General features: G+C 42.4%; 1 protein-coding gene across 1 annotated transcript in view; it reads left to right on the forward strand.

The window, feature by feature from the left end:
- Positions 1 to 11,721: 11,721 nt before the first annotated feature.
- LOC141776307 (homeobox protein engrailed-2b-like) overlaps positions 11,722 to 12,617 on the forward strand; it is a 3,969-nt gene continuing 3,073 nt past the window's right edge. Inside the window, exon 1 of the mRNA XM_074649759.1 lies at positions 11,722 to 12,584. Within this exon, the coding sequence (XP_074505860.1) occupies positions 12,128 to 12,584 (457 nt within the window). The 5' untranslated portion in view covers positions 11,722 to 12,127. The remainder of the gene's footprint in view (positions 12,585 to 12,617) is intronic.

Raw genomic sequence — 12,617 nt, forward strand, 5'->3', positions numbered from 1 at the left:
AGCCTGGGATGCAAAGAGGACGTGGTATAGAAACCAGTTCCGCCAAACCACAGAGCCAAATGGGGGAGGGAAGGGAAGACGGATGGGATGGGGAGGGAAGGGAAGTGGGATTGAACAGGCAAAAAGGGAGGAGGTCCAAAAAGGGGAGCACCGTGGCTCGTTGTGGCTGTGGCAGTATGAATGGCAGCATTGGTAATGGATGCTGCGAAAGAGAAGGGAGAAGAAATTGCGTGTGTTAAACGATGAGGATCGAATATTACCCACAAATTACGCAGGTTGGAGTTGGCAGCAGAGGAAAGTGGCCCAATACTTTGCATAATCATGGAGGCAACCTTCTCTGGACAACAACCAAGCAGTCTTATCAGCATTGAGCTGTAAAAGGTTTTCTTCCGTCCAGTCCCTGATAGTTTTCAGACAGTCTAGAAGCCTGGATAATCTAAAAACCTCAGTGGTGCTGGATATCATCCGCATGTAAATGATATGCAATATTAAAACTGTTTATGATTTATCCCAAGGGACAAGCAACATAAAGAGAATAACAGAGGCCCCAGTACCGAGCCCTGCGGGACACCACAAGACAGTGGAGAGGAACCGGACACAAAATCTCCAATAGGGACAATAGAACTCCTGTCAGTGAGCTAAAATGAAAACCAGACTAGTGCTATGACAGATATGCCAACCCAATCTCTTAATCAGGATATGATGGTCTACAGTGTCGAAGGCAGAACTGAGGTCCAGAAGCACTAATACAGAACAATCTCCCACATCAGACGACATTAGGATGTCGTTAGGAACCCTCAGAAGAGCAGTTTCAGTCGAGTGATGCTTCCCAACCCTGACTGGAACTTATCATAAATATTGTGCCTCTCCAGTGCAGCAGTGAGTTGGTTTGCCACAACCTCCTCTAAACTTTTTGACAGGAAGGGTAGTTTAGATATAGACCTATAGTTCATGGGCTAAGCAGGGTCTAAGTTAGTTTTCTTTAATATGCACTGGATAGTGATATGCTTAAAATAGGATGGACACAACTGGTAGGCAGGGAAGAGTTCACAACAGCTAATACAGCGGTGCCAAGAATTGATAAAACTTTTAAAAATAGAGAGGATGGTATTACATCCAGAGGGCAGGAAGATGCTTTAATTCTCCCAGCAACATCCATCAGGTTTTGTAAGCTGATAGTCTGGAAAGAGTCCAGAACAGCAGGAGATGGAGAGGGGCTAGAGAGGGGTGGACAAGTCCCTGGATGAATACTGGACCTAATATCCACTACGTTATCGACAAGGAAGGTAAGGAACTTGTTACAATCCTCTATAGAATAACATGGTAATGTAGAAGGTGGCGATGAGACAAAGTACAACTGAACACTTGATTGGATGAAGAAAACACAACAAAATCCAAATAATTCAGAATATGCTAGATACTTTAAATTTTATATTTGTTCTTTTCAAGTGCACAATATATGAATTTGAGGGAACAAATAAAGTATTTCAAGGGAACTAAATTGAGGGAACAAGAAATGTATATTGAGCATTTGAATTACTGGAAGAATTTAAGGACAGTATTTTCATTTGAGGGCCCGATTACAAATGTGACAGTGGAGAACATATAAAGGAAGAAGTGAAGAGTGTGTGTGAGCCACCGTGGCTGAATGAGGGGAAGTTGACATCTCATAGATCAGCTTAATACCAAAGATATAGAGAAATATACATCATAACAGTGAATGACTTTAAAAACACTGCCAGTGTATTCTCCAATAGATGAAATGTTGCCATCAGGCCATTATGGAGCAACATACATTTTAATATCAGGGTGTTAAATGAAAAACAGAGAATGACCTCCAACAGCCAGAGACTGTCTAATAGAAAACTTCCCCAGGGTTTTACAGACAGTGGTACTCACTGCCACCCACATTCAATCAGCACCGCCAGATTAAAGACACAAAGCAGCACAGTTTTAATTAGGGCATATAAAGTATGATATATAGCTGGAATAATAATAGCCTTTGTCAGATGGCTGGTGTAAAGACGACAGCATGTAGTGGGAGAGAAGATAATGGAAAGTAAAAGGAGATGGTCGTCATGCATCAGGCCAAGGTCATACTCCTGATCAGGCCAAGGTCATACTCCTGCTACAATCATTGCCTTTTATTCTATCACACCTTACAGCCTCGCCCTTCATCGTCGTTTAAAATCAGCTACAAATCTTTTCAGACAATGAATTACAAATTGTGACTAATTGAACAAATGTCTTAATGACGCAGTTTATAATGAAACACATCTTACACTTTGATTTCAGACTATTTAAAAAGGTCTATTCGATCCTGCCTCCATCACCAGTCATTAAACGTTACAGTAATGTCCTTGTGGAAACATTTGTATTGGAAAAGAGCAGACTGTATGTGAATCCCATGTTACAGTATATGCTGTACTGTATGTGAATCAAATGTTACAGTATATACTGTACTGTGTGTGAATCAAATGTTACAGTATATACTGTACTGTGTGTGAATCAAATGTTACAGTATATACTGTACTGTGTGTGAATCCCATGTTACAGTATATACTGTACTGTATGTGATTCACATGACACAGTATATACTGTACTGTATGTGAATCAAATGTTACAGTATATACTGTACTGTATGTGAATCCCATGTTACAGTATATACTGTACTGTATGTGAATCACATGTCACAGTATATACTGTACTGTATGTGAATCACATGTTACAGTATATACTGTACGTACCTGTACATAACCATTTCAGGTGTAAGAAACCTCATTTTCAAGTGAGACATCACATGTGAAAACACAGTTTTCTGTGTAATATCTCACATGATGAAGTCACACGTGGTTTTGGGACATTTTACATGAGAAAACATGAATTTGACGTGTGCTTTTTACATAGAGACTCTGTGCTCACCTTAAAGTAGGAGACATGTTAAGTTTAACTGTTCTAACAGAGTCATTTGAAGAATTTTTAACTTTGTATTTTATAAACAAAATAAACTAAGAGGAAGAATATCAAATACAACAAAAGTAAAGTCCAATATAAAGGTTCATCAGGGTTCCAGCATGTCTTGGCTGTTCTGAGACAGTATGACTAATGAATGAATCATTTCAATGTAAAACAGGAAGTGAAATGAGGATATGGGTTAACAGATAACACTTGTCTGCACACACAACCAGGGATCCTTTATCAAAGATAATATGAAAGGACATTACACAGACATCACCTATAACATTCAAACTGAGCATCGTAAAGGCTTCTGCTGGCCTACGGAACAGTTCCCTGTTACTTCAGGACACATTAGAACTGAACAACCAACAGCAGCTCAGCTTTGGTCTTTCTAACAATCATTTCCTAAACTTCAGAAGCAGCCCGGTTAGTCTCCTGCTATGGAACCCTGTGTGTGCTGCATCCTTTTCTTCTGAAGAGGACAAAGTTAGAGAGGCCTTTTGAAATTAAAAAAGCAACAGAGCAAAACCTTCCTTTGTCAGCCAGCACTGCTGTGAACTCATGCAGGACCGAGCTGGTCCGGGATGCCGAGCTCCGCCGGAGCCCGCGAGGCCCGTCAGTCTGGCCTACGGGCTGCTTTCACACCGGGTTTATCCACGGCACGGCGATCAGGAGGATTAGAGCAGTAACTGATAGCAACCAGCCTGCTCACGGCCTTTTGAACATGCTGTCAGAGGCCACAGACCAGCGGTGCTGGGAGAGTCCAGAGACCAGGACAAGGACTGTGTCCAGGTAGGACCGAGTCTCACTGTTGGACTGGATGGTGCTGAGGCACCGAGAGTCATCAGACCAAGCTGGGAGGTTACACCCTATAGCTCTGTTATCTGCTACTGATATATAGATAGATAGATAGATAGATGGATGGATAGATAGATAGATAGATAGATAGATAGATAGATAGATAGATAGATAGATAGATAGATAGATATACTTATATATACTGGAAAAAACAAAGTTTGGAAACTTGTGTTTGGTCTATTATTTCTCTGTTGTTTCAATGCTAATGGTCATTGTATTTTACATCGTTGGAAAGCCTGTTTATTTACCTTCGCAATGATGTCCAACATGTAAGGATCATGCATTTGTGGGATGAGCAGCACAGCTGATTATGTGGGTAGCGCCCAAGAAAAATTTGCCAAAATGCTCTGTCAATGGTAAACAGTGTATTCTCATAAGGCTACCAGGAAGCCTGCAATGACTGCCCTTCACCGTCAGGCCCGTTTGCGCTGGTGTCGACAACACAGACAATGGAACCTGAACATGTGGGAGAATGTCATGTTCAGTGATGAGTCCAGGTTCTGTCTGCCAAAGTTGGATGGCAGGGTCAAAGTATGGAGACGACGTGAAGAACGCTATGCTGATTGTTGAACCGATGGAGTAACAGCTTTTGGTGGGGGCAGTGTCATGGTGTGGGGCGGCATCTGCCTCACTGGCAAAACAAGGCTTGTCATCATTGAAGGCCATCTCAATGCAGTGAGATATCGGGATGAGATTCTGCAGCCAGTGGCGATCCCATATCTCCACAATCTGGGACCTAACTTCATCCTCCAAGTTGACAACGCTCGCCCCCACAGAGCCAGGGTTATCACAGACTACCTCCACAATGTGGGAGTAGAGAGAATGGAATGGCCTGCCAAGAGTCCAAACCTCAACCCAACTGAACACTTGTGGGATCAGCTTGGGCGTGCTGTACGTGTTAGAGTGACCAACACAACCACGCTGGCTGACCTGCAACCAATCCTGGTTGAGGAATGGAACGCCAACGTGTGACCAGGTTGGTGACCAGCATGAGGAGGAGGTGCCAGGCTGTTGTGGCTGCGTATGGATCTTCCACCGCTACTGAGGCTCCTGACGGTGTATTAAATGAATAAAGTGTAAAATTGCCAATATGTCTTGTTTGTTCCTTGTTACTGATAGAGAGTTCAATCATCCAATCCACCAAATAACTCAAAACAAGAGTCAACACCAACAGGAGAATACACTGTTTACCATTGACGGAGCATTTTGGCAAATTTTTCTTGGGCGCTACCCACATAATCAGCTGTGCTGCTCATCCCACAAATGCATGATCCTTACAAGTTGGACATCATTGTGAAGGTAAATAAACAGGCTTTCCAACCATGTCAAATACAATGACCATTAGCATTGTAACAACAGAGAAATAATCGACCAAACACAAGTTTCCAAACTTTTTTTTCCCAGTTTATGTGAGAGTAAATAGCTGTTGATTTTGGTGATATAATGCCAACAACTATCTCCTTAGTTGTACTAATATTAGTGTTCAGATGTCTCAGCCTTGTCTTTGTAGGTCTGGTCTCCAACATTTAGTCACATCTTAGTCATTTCTTCCTGTTTTGAGAAAATGAAGTGAACTCCTACATTCCTGGCTCTTGGTTACTCTTTGCCTTGTGATCATCACCAACTGGTGGTCACAGTTCAACCAGCGTTTTCATCCCCACTGGTGATCGGTCGGAGCCGTGTGTGTCCCTGCACTAATTCCCCCGTCCCTGCGTAAACAGAGCAGACAGAGTGGTATAGGAAATGTCCCCTAACCTTAGAGCTCCCCTCGTCCCTCCTCCTCCTCAGGGAGGTTTTGTAAAGCGGACAGGAAGCCGATGGTCCCGGCTGACCTCTGCTTTGTCTCCCGGCTCATCTCACATCTGGGCACCGACACAATGTAGGAGACAGCAGCATTCAGAGCGTCACAAAGCCTGCCTCTCATCTTCAGGGTGCACACTCACCAAAGGCTGAGGTATGGGACGATATCAGAGGTGTTGTTGATGAGGCGCTCACACACACTCTTCACTTATCAGTCCTCTGGGCTCTCTGCTGGGGCTTTAGTTCACGTATTATAGCATCAAAATGATCTGACCCCACACACTGAGAACGGTTCTCTGGCATGTGGAACGCTGATCTGAAGCCAGAGGGAACTTAAGTGTTGTTGTTGCTCTCTTGTGATGTGAAAGGATTCTCCCAAAGTGGAGGCATGTGTGAATGGTAGAGAGGGAAGGCCAGAACCTTTCTATGGGATCTAACAGATAAAGATAAAGGTTGCTAGATTTATACCATGATCAAAACTAGGCCTTTCTGCCTTTTAACGTTCATAGACTAACACTTGTTGAGATGGAATCATATCCCGTCATACAGTTAATGATAATTAGTTAATTAGTTAATATATTAGTTAATTTCTGTTTTTATTATTTTCTTTTCCAGAGTGTTCACAGGCTTATAGGACTTACACTGTAATTACATTTGATTATTAAGATCAATATAATACTGGCTGATGATTGGTCATTTATATCGAACACTTGAGATCAACCCGGCTTTTATGTGTGCCGTTCCGTTATATGAGAGGAGGAACACATCTCACACCACACAGTCACAGTAAATGATGTGTTTCTTTTGGACATGATATGAATGATGGATTATTGCTGCAGTCCGCCGCGCGTCCTGAGCTGGAAACAAGAAACAATGAAGAAATAAATACACATGCTGCCGATCCACACACTGCACTGTGTTTTATAGGCTACTTTAAATGGCAATACATTCATGTTCAGAATGCATAGAGATGATGAATGCGGGCATACATTAATAATGTAGCCCAATATCTCTTTAGAACAGGAATAACGCAGCGGAGAGCCTATTGGAGGGGAAGTCTGACTGACGCGCTGCTGATGGATCACATATATATCACATATATACTGTAGGCTATATATATACGTATATATATATATATAATAAGGAGACAGCTGGCTGGAGGGAGATCACCAGGAGATCACCTGATAGTTGACTGAGGCTACTGTTGGCTGTATTGTTTGTCATTTTCAGTAAATATCGCAGTATAAAACCTGTTTTCTGTTTTAAAAAACACAAACGTCAGAAGAGAGCGAGTACTACTCCCCCATCTTTATAGTGGTTATACTTCTCTAGTCTGACCTGGACAGCTGATGGTACGGGATTTGTGTACATGGCATAACAGAAGTGCATATTTAACAGAGAGCGTCCAATGTTATCAGGCTATAAGTAAATAAAAAGACCACAAATCCATCTTCTTATCTTGTTGGTTTCTTATTCTGTCAATATGAAGACACAACACGGTAGAAATTATTCATCATTATAATAAATGATTAGTTCTATGTTATTATAATAATATAGATGTATTTCTAGGGGGTTCAGACTGTTCCTGTGTCCTCTACATTAGTTCTTCACTGTCAGGTCAGATAATCCGTTCATCTCCAGTTCTGCTGTTTTCCTGCCTTGGACAGTTTGATCTCTAATCCTGATGAACCCTCTGGCTTCGTCAAAACCTGATAAATGCAGTGTCACATTTCACTGTTTCCTTCTGAAACACGCTGCATTTAAATTGTGTGACCTGTTTTGAGCCCGTTGTCTTTGATGGTTACTTTGCAGATTACGATTTTAAATTCAACATCCGATAATCTCATAAATGTTCCCTGTTAGAGGGTAAAAATCACCAACATGTCAATGCAAACAATGCAGTCTAAATTTGAACACCTTATATATAAAACGTCACATGTTCACACATTTCTTTGAGCAAAAAGAAAACATTTGTAAAATTATTACATTTTCATAAATTAACCTACTAGCAGCCAGTCACAAACCCTTTTTACCAAATTAAATCATTTGGTAAAAAGGGTTTGTGACTGGCTGCTACACATTCAAGTCAAGTCAATTTTATTTGTATAGACCAAAATCACAAATCACAAATCTGCCTCAGGGGGCTTTATAGTCTGTACAGGATACGACACCCTCTGTCCTTTACAGTACCACCCTCTGTCCTTTACAGTACCACCCTCTGTCCTTTACAGTACCACCTCTGTCCTTTACAGTACGACCCTCTGTCCTTTACAGTACCACCTTCTGTCCTTTACAGTACCACCTCTGTCCTTTACAGTACGACCCTCTGTCCTTTACAGTACCACTCTCTGTCCTTTACAGTACCACCTCTGTCCTTTACAGTACGACCCTCTGGCCTTTACAGTACGACCCTCTGTCCTTTACAGTACCACCCTCTGTCCTTTACAGTACCACCCTCTGTCCTTTACAGTATAACCCTCTGTCCTTTACAGTACCACCTCTGTCCTTTACAGTACCACCTCTGGCCTTTACAGTACCACCCTCTGTCCTTTACAGTACCACCCTCTGGCCTTTACAGTACCACCCTCTGGCCTTTACAGTACCACCCTCTGTCCTTTACAGTACCACCTCTGTCCTTTACAGTACGACCCTCTGGCCTTTACAGTACCACCCTCTGGCCTTTACAGTACCACCTCTGTCCTTTACAGTACCACCCTCTGTCCTTTACAGTACCACACGCTCATCGGATGAGGAAAAACTTAACCAAAAAAAAACCTTTAACAGGGAGAAAAGAACAAATGTTAGAAACCTCAGGAAGAGCAACAGAGGAGGGATCCCCCTTCCAGGATGGACAGACATACAACATCCACAGAATAACGTCCACTGAGTAACATCCACTGAGTAACATCCAATGAATAACATCCACTGAGTATCATCTACTGAGTATCGTCTACTGAGTAACGTCCACTGAGTAACGTCCACTGAGTAACGTCCACTGAGTATCGTCCACTGAGTAACGTCCACTGAGTAATGTCCACTGAGAAACGTCCACTGAGTAACGTCCACTGAGTAACTTCCACCACTGAGTAACATCCACTGAGTAACATCCACTGAGTAACATCCACTGAGTAACGTCCACTGAGTAACATCCACTGAGTAACATCCATTGAGTAACATCCACTGAGTAACGTCCACTGAGTAACGTCACAGTGGTTCTGGTTCTGGTTCAAAGAGGAAAAGCCTTTGTCTTGTGTTTGTCACCGTTTTTTTGACTTGTAACAAGGTAGGAACTATAAACTATATACTGTCCCAACTGTCCCAGGGAGAGCAGATACACTTTGGACTCCTGTGTTTGGACTCCCACCAACAAAGATTCAGACAGCTAACACTAGCATCAGCTGATAGGCTAGAAAATAAGCTTTCCAACAATATGTTTTTAGTAAGTGGCATAACTAAAAACAGTAGAAGGAAGATAACAAATGAGCCAAAATTGTGTAGATTTCAAAACCTGTGAATAAAATGTGAGGAAGGAGTGAGGAGGTAGAAGTGAAGAGGGCTTGTATGAGTATGAGCATGGTGAATAGACACAGTCTCCGTCCCTACTGACCCTGCTCTCCCCTATGTGTTGTACTACGTCATGTATAATATAGAAGGTGCGGGCTGGGCCTGCAGGGATCACCCACACTATCAGACAACACATGAACACACAGCAGGATGCCTGGATTCACTCTTTTATATATTGTTGCTCTTTTTAAACAATAACCCATAATGTAGAAGTGCATTAGGAGGGCAGCCACGTTTTTCTGATCGCCACATGACCCTGCTGCCTTACCCGAACTGTAGCATATAAATAATAATATAATATAATAATAATTATTATATTATTATTATTGTTATTATTAATAATAATAATAACAATAACAATAACAATAATAATAATAATAATAATAATAATAATATAATTATGCTATATTATATTATTACTAATAATAATATAATATAATTATTATTATATTATTACGCTAAAATCACTGATACCAAATCAAGAGTTCAGCCTCACTAACTTTTAGAGTAAACTTAGCCTTTATTAATGAATGGAGGGATGATGTCCAGCCCAATATTTCATCATTTTACTGTGTTTCTTAATATCTTTCTGCATATGATCGTGAGCGAGAAAAAAGTGTATTTTCAGCGGTGTAAAAATACTCCGTCTTAGGTCAGAGGCTCTCCTCGTTCATTTAGGCGACACGCACATGAGATGAAGAGACTGAACCCAGTTCAGCAGGAACGGTAGGCCTGTTCATCAGCCCGCTGCTCGGAGCTGCGTTCAGGTACAGCACCACACACTCACACACACACACACACACACACACACACACACACACGCACACGCACACGCGCACGCACGCACACACACACACACACACACACACACACACCCATGGCGAGTCCATGTCCACTCTGGTCCCCCCTCGTCTCCGTGGACTCATCCAGCTCTCCGAAGGGGGTTCTTGGGGGATCAGTTCTTGCCGTTAGGAGAGAACCCGTCTCTGTTCGCCTGCTCTCGTGACAAAATCACTTCGTATGCATTCACGCGCTGGTCGGGACGCACCTTCTCTATTCCAAATATGTGTTCAGATTGACCTCGACCGAAGATTTATTATTATTATTATTATTATTATTATTATTATTATTATTATTATTATTATTATTATAGTCCATCTATGTAGAATATTTATTATTATTATCATTATTATTATTATAGTCCATCTATGTAGAAGATTTATTATTATTATTATTAAAGTCCATCTATGTAGAAGATTTATTATTCTTATTATTGTTATTATAGTCCATCTATGTAGATGTATTATTATTATTATTATTATTATTATTATTATAGACCATCTATGTAGAAGATTTATTATTATTATTATTATTATTATTATTATAGTCCATCTATGTAGAAGATTTATTATTATTATCATTATTATTATTATAGTCCATCTTTGTTGAAGATGTATTATTATTATTATTATTGTAGTCCATCTATGTAGAAGATTTATTCTTATTCTTATTATTATTATAGTCCATCTATGTTGCAGATTTATTATTATTATTATTATTATTATTATTATAGTCCATCTATGTAGAAGATTTGTTATTATTATTATTATTATTATTATTATAGTACATCTATGTTGAAGATTTATTATTATTATTATTATTATTATAGTCCATCTATGTAGAGCGAACTGACTAAAGAGCAGTACTATATTATAAACTAATATAAACTATACATTCACTTTATATATTCCATATATAACTTTACCCAACAAACAAAAATAAATTCTGGTTGGAGTTATAATAATAATAATGATTATTATAATGATGACCTCACAGGTTTATTATCCAAACAAGAGGAAGATCGACCCCTACAGGCTCTATAAAACACCACCACGATGTTTAATCCACTGCTGACCAGAGGCCACGAGGCTACAGGTCCAACGGGCCACGGGTCCACCGGGCCACTGGTCCACCGGTCCACTGGGCCACCGGGCCACAGGGCCACAGGGCCACTGGTCCAGTGGGCCACATGGGCCACTGGGCCACTGGTCACAGGGCTGTACAGATGTTCCACTAGAACAACCCTAACCCGGGCTGAACAGATGTTCCACTAGAACAACCCTAACCTGGGCTGAACAGATGTTCCACTAGAACAACCCTAACCCGGGCTGAACAGATGTTCCACTAGAACAACCCTAACCTGGGCTGAACAGATGTTCCACTAGAACAACCCTAACCCCTCTCACAGTTTCATTTGTGCCTTTAAATGTTGAAGTAATGAGAGATTTCCGCTGTAACCTGAAGGCATCACACACTGACGCTGGATTGGACTAATCTGCGTCTCCAGGGAATTCCGGGACCCTCACATGACATCGACTCTCCGGCTCTATTGGTCCGAGGCACGTGTCTGAGAGAGCCGTAGTACTACGTCATCACAGCGTCTGGCAGCCAATCACAAATGAGAACCTAAATGTGTGAGTGAGTATTTGAGCGGTGCGTCTCTGAGTCTCTGAGGCCGCTGGTTCTGCTGGTTGTGCTGGTTCTGCTGGAAGCACCCAGAATTGTGTGCAGTTGAATAATCTGGATTTGACTTTTGAAACTCTTTTTCTATTTTAGTGTCCAGCTGTGAGCAGCAGGTCCGGCCATGAGGAGCACCGTGGCGGGGGTGTGGGGGGGTCTTCTACCTCTAACTAAAGCATGATCTTCTTTGTCAAAATCGTCAGAGGCGCGTTTCCACAGAACAAACATCAACTATTCAGGCTCAGCAGGGACTAACCCGGGTTAGGGACTAGTGGAGCTCATCGACGGGCTGCTTACTGGAGTCACACATCTAGTCATTCATAGATCTATTACTAGATCAGAAGGTGAAGAGGACCGGCCCAGGTAGAAGCAGGAGTTTGTAGGAGGGCACAGAGAAAGAGGTTCCGAGGTGATCCGGTTCATCATTATGGGAGAAAATGCTCGCCCTCAGGACTCCGGAGAGGAGTCCAACCGGGCCATCCTGCCTCTCCTCCAGCCACCTGGCAACCAGCAGTCCCACAGGAACACCAACTTTTACATCGACAACATCTTAAGACCGGACTTCGGCCGACAGAGGAAGGACGGGACTCTGGTCCGGGATGGAGACCGTCTGGGGGGGGTCATACGGAGACAGGAGCAGACCGGGACAAAGTCTTCCAAAACTGGCAACCCGCAGCAGCGTGGAGCAGGGCGCGAGGAGGAGGACACGGGGACATCCGACCACCAGCAGCCGGACCCCGAGGCCGGGAGGCCGGAGCTGAGAGCCGCTGATGGGTCTGTGAAGGGTCGGGGGGGGCCCCAGGCCGGATCGGACCCGGAGGCCAAGCCGATCCTCTGGCCAGCCTGGGTTTATTGTACCCGCTACTCAGACCGGCCGTCAGCAGGTTGGTGGAAACACAGCACTCTTTCGTTAATTA

The sequence above is a fragment of the Sebastes fasciatus genome, chromosome 11 (genome assembly GCF_043250625.1).
Source record: "Sebastes fasciatus isolate fSebFas1 chromosome 11, fSebFas1.pri, whole genome shotgun sequence".
In the NCBI taxonomy this organism is placed as follows: Eukaryota; Metazoa; Chordata; class Actinopteri; order Perciformes; family Sebastidae; genus Sebastes; species Sebastes fasciatus.